The sequence below is a fragment of the Callithrix jacchus genome, chromosome 7 (assembly GCF_049354715.1).
Source record: "Callithrix jacchus isolate 240 chromosome 7, calJac240_pri, whole genome shotgun sequence".
Taxonomy (NCBI): Eukaryota; Metazoa; Chordata; class Mammalia; order Primates; family Cebidae; genus Callithrix; species Callithrix jacchus.
The window spans coordinates 22,845,978-22,861,857 of NC_133508.1; the positions used below are offsets into that span (position 1 = coordinate 22,845,978).

At 40.0% G+C, this 15,880-nt stretch overlaps 1 protein-coding gene across 2 annotated transcripts in view; it reads left to right on the forward strand.

Moving 5' to 3' along the window:
• The first annotated feature begins 7,488 nt into the window (after positions 1–7,488).
• Positions 7,489–15,880, forward strand: part of SPAG6 (sperm associated antigen 6) — a 59,340-nt gene continuing 50,948 nt past the window's right edge. For both annotated transcript variants that reach the window (XM_002750092.6, XM_017974102.4), the window contains exons 1-2: positions 7,489–7,654; positions 7,744–7,839. In XM_002750092.6, the coding sequence (XP_002750138.3) occupies positions 7,630–7,654; positions 7,744–7,839 (121 nt within the window). In that variant the 5' untranslated portion in view covers positions 7,489–7,629. The remainder of the gene's footprint in view (positions 7,655–7,743; positions 7,840–15,880) is intronic.

Here is a 15,880-nt window from a genome sequence, read left to right on the forward strand (position 1 = left end):
TCAAGTGTCTGAAAATTTGGTTGAATAGCCCTAAGTAAGGTGCGATTTTAAAGTGCTTTCATACTTTCTTATAGCCCAGACATGGCATTACATGGCATTAACTGTCTTTACAGTTGGACAGGAATGCTTAAGGATCTAGCGCTGGATATTGCAAATCTACTAAGAAAAGGCACTTTGAAATATCCTCTTTAATTTAAATAAGCTTTAAAGCATACTGAAAATCGTATGTCTCAATCACAAGTGATAGTAAACTCAAATTAATGCCTCCTGAAATGACTCTTAGGTATATTATTAAAAGGCACTCACGTTTAAGCTTCACAAAATGTCAAGTTCATTAAATAGGACAGTTTACCTCAAAGAAGAAAGCACTGCTTGGTTCCTAGAGGGAGCATAACGACCTGTAGCTTGCCAAACCACCCCCATTACCACCTTAAAAATAGGAAAGCAAGGCTTTAGTGAAAAGTTCCTTTCTACGGTCTTTCAGGAAAGAAAAGCTCCAACAACTTGCTTTGGACCAAGTTAAAGAGATTATCTCCCTTTTTCATTACGACTGTCTTTCAATGAATTGAAGGATAAGATCAAAGTGCATTCATATTCATGTGAATTATCGCTATTGACTTGAATAATGATGGATTTCATTGTTTTATTTAAACTAAAACCAGGAACGCTGCTGCTTTTGAGGCTACACCCCTAAGGCTGTAGAATTTCTTCTCTGAGGACTCAAAAGCCAAGCAATTAGGTCTGACAACCACGTCATTTCCATAATGTACTTCCGTATAGAGGACTTTTTATTGGAATCAGTTACATTTCTATAGAATCTTATTACCACTCAATGTTTGACTTCTTTCTTCTCAACAAAACTCCCAAGTTCAGCAAGTACACTTCCAAAAAACTTATGAGTAAATTGTACTGAGAAGATACAATGATGTTTTAAAAGCTTTTATTAATAGCTGTTCATGATTCAGACAAATTAGTGTTATCAGTAATTACCTCAGGAGAGTGTTTTTGTTTTGAATATGATACATTACAGTTTGTTTTCTAGGGTAACTGAAGAACTCAGTTACAATAAGCTTGGGAAAATGTGTTTACCAGCTGTTTCTTTCTCAATATGCCTCATGACAATTTTCTTAAGACATTTTCATTTGGGTTTTCCTCAAACTGTCCCATGATTTTCTAAGGAGAAGGAAATTACTAGATTCAGTCAAACTCCCCTTCACTTTCAGCAAGTGGTCATTCTGCTCAAATAATTCTTATTAAAATGCTTATCAGTTTGAATCAAATAATTCTTATTAAAATGCTTATCAGTTTGGAGAACACTTCTTAGGAAATGCATTACAATAAAGTAAGCTTGTCTTTGAATTCTGCTAGCAATCTTTAAAACAGACTTAGGAAACAACATTTTCCTGAACTTTAATATACACAATTCATGTAGCCTCTCTAAATCTAAAAAGAGACTCTAGTGCAATAGATAAAGTCTATTACATTATCATGGTCTGCAGTGGGTTCTGGGAATATCCTTTTTCAGAAAGATAACTGATTTAGTTACTTGGTTTCTCTCTTAAAATTTTGTCATACATTTAAGCCATTATACATAAATCACATTTTAAAAAATCAATGTTTCTCTATTCAATTGGGCTACAAGAGAGCTCTATTTTCATTTACCCATTATGTGTTTTTAGTATTGCAAAACACTCTCTAAGCCAGGAGTTTATTAGTAAATTGCTTCTCTTTGGGATATGACCATAAGTATACTGAAATTATTTGTATACTTCCAGCTTTACCTGTAAATTTCCTGTTACTCTGGACTTACAAGTAAAATGATAAGCAATTGCATATTATTTCACGGAGGGGGGAAAGCACTCCTTGAATAAAAAGTATTTCTTTATAATTCAATTCTTTAAGACCAGATTTGTCTTACTAACAGGAAAAGTATTAGTATTTTCTTCATATAGGTAGTTCATCTTTTAAGTTGTTCATACAGAAACTTTTATTTTTCACTCTAAAAAATATAGGTTATATTGGAGTAGGAGGTAAAGTAATGCAGCTGAAGCAACATTCAGATGTTTTCTCTGAAATGTCAAAAAGCAAGGGTCCAAACTGTAATGCAAGCATCTCCTCTGAAAAAGTGAGATGTAGTGCCACCGTGTCCTTGAAATTTAGCCTACGTTTTAGCGGAGCTCACTCTCCGCTCAGATCATCTCTGAGAGAGAAATGGACAGATATCGAGTGGTTAAACAGGAGACACTATTTTTGTTTCAAAGGTTTCAGAGACCTTGAAACCCTTCTCTCGGTACTTTTGCAGTAATTTCCAGGAGTCAGAACATACAGCCCATTATCCTTCAGAGTAACCAATGCACAAGACATTTTGGTTTGGGACTTGATATCGCGAAATGACGTCAAAAAATTTAAAAAAAAAAAAAAAACGAGACTTGCACATGCGCAATGAAGTGCAACTGCTTTTTTTTAATTTTTTTTTCCCTCTAAATCAGCTATTGGCTCCTGTCCCCGCCTCTGGGATCCTGCCTGCGCCGCGGGGTCCTAGGGGGCCGGTCAATGTAAGATGGTGCGGAGTTCGGCACCCCACTCTCAGTAGAGAGAGCCTGAACCTCCTCCCCACTCTTCCCGGCCGGGGCGCTCTTCTAAGTCCTGGGCGCAGACAGCCGGGGCGAAGTAGGCCGACCCGCGCGGTCGCAGCGAGTTTTCCAGCAGCGGCAGCGCCGCGGGGCCTGGGTGCCCGGGTTCCGGTGCCCGCGGCTCCGGGCCAGCCCCTGTGAGTTGGCCGCAACGTTCTCTGGCCCGCGGGACAGTCGCGCCCCTGGGAGGCTTGGGCCGGGACCTTCGCCCTGGCCCCTGCGCGGCTGTGCGGCTCCAGCGGGAAGCCCGGCCCAGGAAGCAAAGCGAAAGAACAGAGGCCTCCTTCCTTGCCAGTCGCCCGCCGCGCCTTCCCTAGCCAGCTCAGGCCGGCGGCCCACGGCGCGGAGGGAGCGGGAGAGTCGGGCTTGCCCCCTCCACCGGCCGCATTGCGGCCGCCGCGCCCCAGGAGGCCCCGCGGGAGGGAAACCCTGGCCAGACCCGCGAGGCTCTTCCGTACTCGCGCCCTGGGGCTGCGCGCCCCCGCCCCTTCCTCCCGAGACGCCCACGGTGCCCCCGCCCGCACTCCCGGCCTGCTTCCCGCGCCGCCTCCCGGGTTAGAAACTTCGCAGACACCGCGGAGCTGCTAGTCGGAGTTGAAGAAACTTGGGAAGAATGGAAAACGCGGAGGAAGCCTGGGAGGACCACCTTCTTCCCTTGCCCTCGGCCCGACACTCCTGTCCATTGGACGCGGCTGCCTGCCAGCGCCGGGGAGCGGGAACCCGGTGCACAACCCGCTCAAGGACCCGCCGGCGTCCGGCTTCGGCTCGGCGCGGGGGGCCAGCCGCAGCGCAGTCCTTGAGGGACCCGCACCTGGGGGATGCGTGGCCCGGACACGGGCTTGGTGGGCTCTGGGTCGTTTCCTATGTGGCACCTTCCGTCTTTGTCTTCTGTCCTGATTAAAGGGCGTAGAGGATGGTACACACCTTCTCTGACAGAAGCCCAACAACGCCAACATTTTAAAGCGGTGGGAGGTATTGAGGGGACAGCTGACTGACATCTGGAGTAGGGCGCTTAGTGTTTTCCAGCTCGTGATGTTGGCTTTGGGTACAGTTTTTAATTACTTAAGAAAACGCACGCAAGTCTAACCGGAAGATATATCACACACACTAAGTTGCAATAATTTGTTTTTATGCCCGTCACTGCTGCCTTAGAAAATGTCATGCTGCATTTCGGACTTAGACATTGAAAGCACCCATTTTTAATATCAATCACTTTACACTACATGGTGCCTTTGGGGAAGCAAAATTATTCCTGTGTGGAATCCCCCTAATGACGGGTTTCTTGGGAAGTGGAAAGTATTAGTTCCATCTCTTCATCCTCTGAATTACTGCAAAGGAAGACAGATACAGGTAGATATTTAGGAATTTCGGGCCAGCTAAACCACTGTCACCTTGACATCGACCTTAACACTAAAAAGAAAAACTTTAAAATGCAAAGAGTTGACTTTAAATGGTTTGAAAAGCCAACAATAGGGAGTAAGGCATAAATGCAAAACATGTATAGAAATGTTAATCTTCCCTTCCCGGATGTAAGTGTACAAGTGTCCTGCTCTGCTGATAAACTTGGTGAAATAACTAGATGGTCGGCTCAGACGTAAAATCCTGACATTATTTCCCAAAAGAGGCGCGATGCAACATTTAAGATAGTCATGTTTACTTTCATAATTATAGGTAATATTTATATTCCACTAACTTGGTTATGGACTAAGCAATGCCTCTATTTTTAATTCAAGTATGTAACTATGGAGTTATTTTAGTAATTTTAAATTTAGTGTTTGCAAAATGATTAATGTAGTTTCATAACTTCAGTAATTACATGCAATTGCCAGTTGAATGCCTTCTTAAATGCTAACAATGTTTTTTGGGAAAATTATTATTTTAGGGGAGGGAGATTTCATAGCTGCATAGAACTCAGCTAATTTTTAATGAAAAACAAGAAGGCTTTTATAATTTAAATGTTGATTTAGGTATTCTCACTTCTTTGCCTACTTTGCCCATAAGCTCCTTCTGTTTGTCTCCCAAAACACTAATAGCACTGAGAGCAATTACAGCCCTTAAAACAGTGTCAGACTGCAGTGCATGCCCATTGAATGAATACAGGCTGCGGTATATGCTGGTAGAATGAAGTGATGTCTATCTCTTACTAGACTTCATGTCTTGGAAGAAAGGCACATTCTTTTATTAGCAAGGTGTTTGGCACACATTGATAATACGTGTTTGGCTTGATGAAGAATACACACACACATATATATATATATACACTTGATTCATCTCAATGACAGTTTTAAAATGTGGATGTTAATATCTAGCATATATAAATCTTTAAATTTTAAAATTCAGCTAGGAACTGAAGAAAAAATACGTGGATGTTAAAATTAATAAAGCTTCTTTTAGGCATGTATAGCATATATTCCCTTGATAATAGGATTTTCTGAATTCTCAAAGGAGATATGCAGAGAGAAACAAAAGGATTTTAAAACTGGCTTTATTTTGTTGTCATTTTCAGTCTCATTTTCATAACTAAAGGAGGAATTACTTGAAAAAGTTATTTTGAAGTTATATATTATGATTAGCTTTTTACAAAAGTAGCCAAAGGCTTCCAAACAAACCTCTCATGGAAACACTTTTTTCGCAAATTGTTCTACTAATGTTTCATTCTCAATAAAATGTATAGTTTTCTGTTTCAGTTACATTGTATCTCTTCAAAGTAAGCTGGTGTTTTAACAATGGTAATATTTAAAAAATACTGATGTATCCCTTTAAATTGTTTTCTTTTTCATTGCTTAATACTTAGTTTAGAGGTGTGTATGTGATCATGGGACATTCATTTAACTTTAGAAAACAGAATAGTATTTTTAGAGTTAGTACATTGAAAAATGGGGTTAGAAAATACAGATTGGTTTTCTTGTCAGTAAAAGTAATCTGCCATATTTTATGCTTGAATTACTGGTATCCACTTATATGTATATTATAATCACTCTGCATTACACACATTTCTCCATTTAGTTTTTAAGATTTTTTAAAAGGAAGCTACAATAAAGAGCAAAGATCTAGCTGCTTTAATATGTCCAATTTCAGATATGAAGTAGGCATCCTATATTGTTTTATCAGGAACAATACAAATTAAAGATATTATTCATAACAGATACTTGGGTTCTAGTTTACACAGCTTTTGAACGTATGTTTTCCAAGAACTTTGTGGCAACCCATGCTGTGTTATGTTTATAGGTTTAGACTTCCCCCACAGCCTCCCCCACATTGAGCTATTAACACTTTAAAAATAGAAAACAAATAGTAAACCAGTTGCTAAAACTGGCAGTTGTAGCTTAAGAGTTTGAATTGTTTGTTTAAGGGCTGAAACCAAATATAAAACCTTTTAGTTTTAAGGGGATTTTTTTTATATATAATTCAACAAGGAACTGAAAATTACAAGGCTTATTTGCAATCTTAATTATTTACTCAATCTGTTTCCTCCCACGTCTCTAAATGGGAACACACAACAACTTTAATTTTAAAGGACATATTCCCTTAGGGAAATATAGATAACACTGTAAAACTTATGACTTTGAGTTAAGTAAAACGATTGTGGCCATCATTGGTTTCTGAGCTGCAGAAGCAGAAGACATGTACCTGCTCTCGGAGGTATTAGAGACCGGATAAACACACTTATTCTTCTGTCTGATTGCTGGTCCATTTGGAGCCCCACAAAATATTAGGACTTCATCAAAGAGCTCAGGTCAGGGTGAGACCTCAAAGATGATTATAGAGAACTCATTGCAACTATAGATCCAGCTAAGTTTGCATGCTCCCTTCTGTTGAAGAAGTACCAAGGGGTTTCCTGTCTTGGCACTACTTAGCAGCAGCTGTGGCTATGTATCCACTTGACGTCTCGTGAAATTGTAGATTTGATGGAGGAACATTTAAATTTGACAACTGTCATTGAAACAACTGGTATATAGTTTTCAGACAGGTTAGAAATCAGTGATAGACTACTTCAAATTTGTTAAAAGAAACTGGGTAAAGGGTTCAAGTTATATAAGATAGGGACTGGTTTTCCAGGTAAAGGTTCTCTCTCCTTTTCTGTTAGAGGGGTCATTCATCAACATAATGAAGCCTACATTTAAAAGACTAAGACAAAATGTTTACAAATCACATAAAAGCGGGGAAACAGCAAAATTAGGAGTCATTAGGAGAAAGCCAGGGAAGACAGGACATTTATCACATCCTTTGCTCATCTGTTTTCCTCATTGAGTCTCTGAGTGCTCATTAAATGCTTCCATACGGTGTAATTAAGTGTAAGAACATGGTTGTCATGATCCTCCAGGAATCTTGAAACCAAGAATGCCAGGTGTATAACCGTTGGGTTACAAAGCAAAACACGGATTCTAAAGTCAGTGTTTTACTGTCGATACAGCGTTAAATGCCAAGGCAACACTCAAGTTGCTCTGACATTAACGTGTTGATCAGATTGTACAATGTCACGTGTGAGATTTTCAGGACCCTCGAAGCTCACACAACTCCAGGGCTGCAGTTTACTCGTCTGGCCGCTCTTGAACCACGCTCCCTTGGCGCGTGGAGCCCTCCCGGCGCTCGGTCCCGACCAGCGCCGCAGTCAGGACACCACGGCGATCTTTTTGTAAGGAGCCCGGACCTCCCGGCGGTGCAGGTACACTCGACGGCGCGCGATGTCCCCGCGGCTCTGCGAGTCTGGCGCACTGGGACCCCCTGCAGGCCGAGTCCCCGGGCTCGCGAGTCTTCGCGCCGCTGCCCCGCGCGGGGCGCCCGGGCACCGCGACCGTGACGTCACGCCCGGGACTGGCCGTTGCCGCGAGACGGCCGCGTTCCGGTTCCGGTCGGTTGCCCGGGAGACGTGGGTACACAGAGGAGAGGCTCACGTCGGAGGCCGAGTGGTCGTCGCCGTAGTCCCCTCGGCGGACTTGCAGGCCGAGTCGCTTCCTCGCAGAGCTTGAGGACTGCGGACGGCGGCGGGGGCGCCATGAGTCAGAGGCAGGTTCTGCAAGGTAGGCCCGGGGCTGGCGGGCGCCCCGACGGGCTAGCTACGAGGTGAACTAGGCGCCGCAGGCCGCTCCACCGACTCTCTCTCCCTCAGTGTTCGAGCAATACCAGAAGGCCCGGACCCAGTTCGTGCAGATGGTGGCGGAGCTGGCGACCAGACCCCAAAACATCGAGACGCTGCAGAACGCGGGTGAGTCCGCAGCTTGAATCCGCGTCGCCCCTTGTCACCGGCCTCGCCCCGCGCCGGAGTCCCCAGCGCCTCCGCCCCGCTCCCCTGCCAGTGGAGCTCTTCGGGAGCCGCGGGGTGGGGACGGGAGTTCCCAAAAGTATCCATTCTTTTCAGCGGGTCTTTGGGGGTCAGGCCGAGAGGCTGAAGCTTCCAGATGGGTGTGGGAGGGGCACGGTGTTTCTATTTTCATCTTCATTGTACACAGGCAAGTGTCAGGTTGAAAGTCAAGGCCCTAGGAATTGCCTGGAAGTCATTTACGTGAGTGGGACTCTACCCTAATGAGACCCATTTTATCCAAGTGCCATTTTGCGTGTCACCCTGCCTTTGATCACCTTCGACTTCCTCACAGCAAAGAAATTCCAGTGGTTTACACGTGATTTCTCATCTTGCTTTAGTGATAAAGGAATGATATGCTTGAGTCTTTTCCAAGAAATTCAAAGTAGGTAAAGACCAGACTTTTCGAAATCCTTGTGGCGCATTCATTCTACTCCTCAGTACGAACTCTTGCGGATGTGAGGAGAGAGAGAGAGAGATCTTCTTATCTCTCAACAGAAATTGGTAAGAGAAAGATGGTCCTTTAAAAAAATTTTTTTTGGGGGGGGTGATTCTACCACCATCTAAACTGTAAGGTAGCATTGTATCACTAGTGTGTCATGAGAAATCTTCAGTTGATAGGATGTGATCTTTAAAACTAATTTAACAGATAGTTTAAAAAATTTAAGAACATTGACAGCAAGAATACATAGGTGTAATCATTTCTCTGGGTTTCTTTGAGGGGAATTACTACTGCACCTATGTGATATTTCCTTTTGTCACTAGGATTTTAGGCATTTGTTCTTTGTTTTTATTAGGGGGGAATATATTTACAATAAAGTGTGTTTTACAATCTTCTAAAAGAATTTTAGTTTTAGGTAATTGTAGATTCACATGCATCTATAAGAAATAAAACCGGGAGATCCTGTGTACCCTTTACTGAGTTTCCCCCATGGTAACATCTTTCAAAACTATAGTGCAATATCACAAGGAAGATGTTGACATTGATAAAAATTCCTTGATCTTATTTAGGTTTCCTCGTTTTAATTGTGTTTGTGTGTTTTGTCCTATAGAATTTTCTTCTGTGTGTATTCACCACCAGCACAGTCAAGACACAGAACACTTTCATCATCTCAAGGACCCTTTCCGTTGCCCTTTTATAGCCACACGCACCTTCTATCCCTAACTCTGAGCAACCACTAATCTGTTCTCCATTTCTAAAAGTTTGTCATTTCAGAATTGATAATCCTTTGTTCTATAGTTGTTGTTTTATATGGATTAATTTTCTGTATTCTCTGTGTGTGTGTGTATGTACGCACTTGTACTCCTCAAAGTGCCCAGAAAAATACTGGGCACACAGTATTAAATATATGCAGACTAAGATATTAGAACATATTACATTTTAAAAGTGCATTTAAAAGTACATTTTAAAGTGTAAACTTTTAGGGTTTTTTCTTTCAGTCCCTCTCAATGGCCTTTGTAAATGGACACTTACTACTTAACATTTACTTTCTGGACAATATGAATACAGCCAAACTAAAACTTTTTTAAAATGGGAAAATAATTGATATTATTTTTAAATTTTAATACTGAGATGGTAAAGTGTATATAATCTTTAAGATGTGGAGATTCATGTTTTAGTGAGTAATGGCAGGTTAGCTCCTCCCATAAGAGTGCAATGTAGAGTACACAATGGAATTTAATCCAAATCGACAGTATAAGTGGCTTAGATATAAGATTCTACACTTGTTGTTTGGCTTAGGAAAGACTGGAATACGAAAGGAGTATGAATTTATGTTTTGAAATTTTCTGTACTTGACTAATATCTGGATAGCATACTAAAATGTTTATTTTCCTGAGAAACTTCATTTTAACATATTTCATGCTATCTAGATTCAATCCAGGCATTCCTTTAGCAATTTTAAATAGAGACATCATGAATACTTCAATCCATTTATTCTTTTGATTAAAAAATAACCTGTAAGCTTTGTTATGAAAACTTTTCTGACTTTTTTTTTTTTGAGATGGAGTCTTGCTCTGTCACCAGGTTGGAGTGCAGTGGTGTGATCTCCACTCACTGCAACTTCCACCTCCTGGATTCAAGGGATTCTTCTGCCTCAGCCTCCCAAGTAGCTGAGACTACAGGTGCGCGCCACCACACCCAGCTGATTTTTGTATTTTTAATAGACACAGGGTTTCACTATATTGGCAAGGATGATCTTGATCTCTTGACCTCATGATCCACCCGACTCAGCCTCCCAAAGTGCTGGGACTACAGGCATGAGCCACCACACCCAGCCACTTTTCTTTTTTAGTCATCAATTTACTTAACCATTCAAATGATTTATTCTTTAAAAATAATTACCATGGATTTTAAAGTGCTTTAGAATGAGCCTCAGTATGTATATATCAATTACATATTATGATCAAACTTTTTTTCAGTCAGATGCCTTCATTTTGGTAGCTTAAGATACCAACGCATTTTACTCCTGACTTTGACATACTGTCTGCATGTCTAGGAAGATTTTGTTTGTTTTCTCACTTTTCCATCCAATATGCTGTTTAAGTAAACATATATCTTGGATCCTAGATAATGTAAAAAATATTTTCCATGTAGTCATCATGATCAAACCAATAATTACCTTGTTAAGAATTTTTTAATTCATTTTATGTGAAAGAAAAATTAAAGATGAACATTGTCGGTGGAGTTTTTATTTCATTTTAAGTTTCTGATCTTTGTTCTTTTTGATATGCTAATAAGAGAATTTGCCTTAATAAATATGTCCAAAGTAATTACCAAAGCAGATAAAGTATGTGGCAAAATCTTTTCTTCAGAGTATTTGGAAAAGGTAAGTTTGATTTATTTCTTTTTTTGTTGGTTCCTTTTTTTTTTTTTGAGACAGGGTCTCACTCTGTCGCCCAGACTGGAGTGCACTCACTGCAGCCTCCACCTCCCAGGCTCAAGTGATTCTCCTGCCTCAGCCTCTCGAGTAGCTGAAATTACAGGCAGCCTAATGTATATTAGAGACAGGGTTTCACCATGTTGGCCAGGCTGGTCTTAAACTCCTTACCTCAAATAATCCACCTGCCTCAGCCTCCCAAAGTGCTGGGATTACAGGCATGAGTCACTGCGCCTTGCTGAGAGGTTTATTATTTTACTCAGTATATAAGACATTTATTCATGTAAACTAGAGAACCATATAACATGCTGTATCAAGGATGGTTGCTGTGCTGTGCTCTGCACAACTTCAAGGGTGCCATTTATATGATAATCTTTGTGAATGGTATTCCTTGGATTTGTGCAGTGTGCAGCCTGCACAGCTATACATGGTGGACCTGGAATTATTTAAAATTTTCATTTTTATTCATTTCCCTGACAGTAAGTAGGGCAAACAATAAAGCTCCTCAGTGGCTTTCCATTCCCCTTACAATAAAATCAGAAAATCTTAGTTTGGCCTGCAGCCAAATTTGATCTGGCCATAAGTAAACTTCCTAGCTTTGTCTCTTGCTACCTCACTCCTCCCATTTTATGTTTCAAGCCAGCAAGCCAGTTTTTTTTTTGAGATGGAGTTTTGCTCTTGTTACCAAGGCTGGAGTGCAATGGTGTGATCTTGGCTTACCGCAACCTCCACCTCCTGGGTTCAGGCAATTCTCCTGCCTCAGCCTCCTGAGTAGCTGGGATTATAGGCACGCACCACCATGCCCAGCTAATTTTTTGTATTTTTAGTAGAGACGGGGTTTCACCATGTTGACCAGGATGGTCTCCATCTCTTGACCTCGTGATCCACCCACCTCGGCCTCCCAAAGTGCTGGGATTACAGGCTTGAGCCACCGCACCCGGCCTGCCAGCAAGCCAGTATTAATGTATTGAATCTTCTTCAACAGTGGGCAACCACCATACATCCTTTGACCAAACCAGGAACTTGGAAATATCACTGATTCCTTTCCAATAATCAGTTTGTTTTCTAAATATCTCCTTAGACTTTTCACTTTCACCTTTCCTTTTGCCATTACCATTCTCCAGGCTATCTTCATACTTGGCTTGGTAACTATGATAGTTTCCTAAGTGGTCTTTGATGTGTCTCATCTTGTCCCTTGTCATCCTTTTTCTCCACTGTGATCAGAGTGATCCTTCTTTACAAACTGTGATTTTGATCCTGTTACTGCACTGATATTACTGTTCAGATAAAGTTCAAAATACTTAAAACAGTTTGTTGGATACTTCAGGACTTTTGTCTATTTATCTCTTAGCCTTCTTTCTCTAGCTTCCTGTCTCCTCTCTTGCATTATAGTCACACTGCATTCTCAGTTTTATCAACATATCAAACTCGTTTTGCTCTTTGTTTATACAGTTCCTTCTGATTGTGATACTTTTTGATTCTTCCTCTCTCCACCCCCTCCAAGTGTTTCAGCAGGCAGGCAAAGTCTGCCTGAGAGCCTTCAGCTCTTAACTTCAAGGTCACTTTCCCCTGTGTTGCTTCCCCATGTCCCTCCAAGCCTGGGTTAGATGCTCTGGTGTATGTTTGCAGAGCTCTCTCTACTTCTGTTGTGGCATACATCATAATATGTTGGGATTATCTGTCACAACCCCTTTAGAAGTTCCTTGAGAAGTTTCTTGATAGATATATCTTGAATGAATTATTCATTCAAGAGTAATTCAGAAGTAGTAAACAATAAAGCCTCAATCTGTGGGGCCATTGAATCTTTAATAGTTCATTACAATGGATGCTATTAATTAATGAGTCATTCACTAATAATAATAAAATTATGTTGATGAAACTATAATACATTTAGGGAACTGATTTCTTTAGCATTTTTATTTATCAAGCACTTGATGGTGTCTATTTTGTTCTAATCTTCCTAGCACTGTAGAAATTTTATCTAATTCTCACAATAACTTTATAAGTAGTACTAGAATTTGAGGGAACTGAGGTACAGAGATGTTAAGTAGTCTTGCCAAGGTTCCTTAGCTAGGAAGTAACAGAGTCCAGATTTGAACCCAATTAGTTTTTCTCTAGATTCATGCTTTTAACCACCTCACTCTGTTGCCTCTCAACATGGGCAGTCACATAACCTTCCTTCTGTTTGTAAAGCATGAAGTTTCTATTATGTTCTTTCTCATTGGACCCCAGAAAGAATGCCTGAGTCGGATGGTAATATTGACAGTGAAAGGTGAATCTTTTACTGTGTAATTGGTTAATTTCATACAAAAATCACTTCTCCTAAAACTTGAATGAACTGTACTAGCAGTTTCATAGTAAGTGGTTACATAGAATGTAACTTTAGATTAAAATGAAGCATATTGTTGCAATTTAAATTTTTAAAGCTTTGTAAAATGTATAGTAACAAATATTTAACATATTTTATAAGTTTATGAATGAATTTTTTTGAGATGGAGTCTCATTCACTCTGTTACCCAGGCTGGAATGCAGTGGCACCATCTGCGCTCACTGTAACCTCTACCTCCCAGGTTCAGGTGATTCTCCTGCCTCAGCCTCCCTAGTAGCTGGGATTATAGGCATGCACCACCATACCTGGTTAATTTCTGTATTTTTAGTAAAGACGGGTTTCCCCATGTTGACAAGGCTGGTCTTGAACTCCTGAGCTCAAGTGATCTGCCTGCCTCAGCCTCCCAAAAAGTGCTGAGATTACAGGTGTAAGCCACTGCATCTGGCTGGGTATAGAGCTTCTGTTAGGGGTAATGAAAAACTTCTGGACATGGATAGTGGTAGTGATTGTATAACACTGTAAATGTACTCAGTGCCCTTAATTGTACACTTAAAATGGTTTAAATGATAAACTTTGTTATGTATATTTTGCCATGATAAAAAAAAAAATTAACAAAGCAGGTTAGAGGTAACCAGGGCAACCAGATAACTTTACTATGACTTAAGTGGACTGAAGATCCAGTTTGCAGATCCTGTTATTAGTTTTTTTTTTCCCCCATTTAACTTTTATTTTGAGTTCAGGGGTACATGTGCAGGTTTGTTACTTATGTAAACTTGTTGGGGGGGGCGCTGATACTTGTTTTTAAAGGAACAAAGTTGCAATGTTAAATGTTTTTGTAAAACAGCAGACTGAGGTAATATATATATAAATTATATGCTTGTAATATAAGAATGGATGAGGTTTTTTTTCTGACATTGGAAAAATTTGACATTTTCTTCTCAATGATTTCTATATGTCACTGGCATGCAAAATAAAATAATTTGGCCTGCATTGTGTTATAACAGATTAAATGAAAGAGTTGTGATTGTTTTGAGGCTATTTTATAAGCTCCTTCACTAGACTATTAGTTTCTTGATAGTAGGTGCTGCCTTAAGTCATATATGTATTCCTATTGCTTGCTGCATGGTTAACCCTGATATATTTTTTGAATGAATGACTGTGGACAGGATCAGTGAAACTATTTTTTTTTAATTTTTATTTTTGATGGGTTCTTGTTTCTGTTTTTATTTTTTCATAGCTGGATTGCAATGTAGGAATTAAAAGCAGTGTTTTCAGGGTAGGTATGGTGGCTCACACCTGTAATCCCAATACTTTGGGAGCCCAGGAGTTCAAGACCATTGTGGGCAACATGGCAAAACCATGTGAAAAACATAAAATAAAAATTAAAAAGTAATGTTTTCAGTATGGCATTAGAATAAGAAAAATAGACAAGGAACTCAAAGCTATAAATTGTGTATATGGAAGCATTGTAAGGATTTGTCTTTAAGTTAAATTTCAAAAATATATTCATACCATTTCATCAGTTTTTATAGAGTACACAATGTTTTATAGATAATTGTGTTTAGTATATGAATTGTTATTTTTGGTACTGGATATAATATTACAAAGTGTATGTTGGGTTCTTCAACTGAGCCCCAGTGATGTCATTTGCTCCTTACTAGAGGCCTTGTTTATCAGATATTGTGGCAACTATTTGGATTGCTTTAATTTGTGAACTCTAAATTTTAATGCATTCACTCACCATGGATCTCTGGATACCTAATGGACAGGCAGGTAAGAAAAATTTCTCCCTTCCCTCCTCTCCCCTCTCTTCCCCTCCTGTTCCCTGTAATTTTAAGAGAAACTTGCAGTTAGAAAAGCAAAGTCTCCATGTTTAATATGTGTAAGAGGTAAAAACATGTCACTTTAGAGGAAGAGAAACACATGGGGACTGATAATTATGAAGCACTAAGAGGCAATTTAAGTACTAGAAATTTGGGGTACTATTTTTGAGAATTTATTTTCTTCTCCAGTAAAAATGACCTTATTGAAGGTCATTCATCAAATAAGGTTATTCCAACAGATATTTCAAATGGACACTTTAGCTTTTATTTATATACATTTGTAGATTTAAAAATTTTTCAAAATTCTCATTGTGCTACTATCTAAACAATATAGGAAAATCATGATAGAGCAGAAGCATTTCACATATAAGCCTAACTTTGACATTGAATTTAGAAATAGAAGGAAGAGAAATATGAGTCATTTTATTGGCCTTATATTAATATTTAATTAGCCTAATGCAGTAGAAACGCAGAGAAAATATATAAAAAAGAGAATTCCAGCCAGGCACAGTGACTCATGCCTATAATCTTAGCGCTTTGAGAGGCAAGATGGGTAGATCACTTGCGCTCAGGAGTTTGAAAACAGCGTGGCCAATATGGGGAAACCCTGTCTCTATTAAAAACACAAAAATTGGCTGGGTGTGGTGGTGCATGCCCATACTCTCAGCTACTTAAAAGGCTGAGGCAGAAGAATCGCTGGAACCTGGGAGGCAGAGATTGCAGTAGGCCAAGATGGTGCCACTGCACTCCAGCCTGGGTGATAGAGTGAGTAAGACTCTGTCTCAAAAGGAAAAAAAAAATTCCCTTGGGTATATGGAATAGTTAATATGTTTTTGGGTGGGCAACATATTTTACTTCTAAATTATAAACTAAATTTTTTTAATTGGGAGATTTATGGCAATTAAATACTATAATAA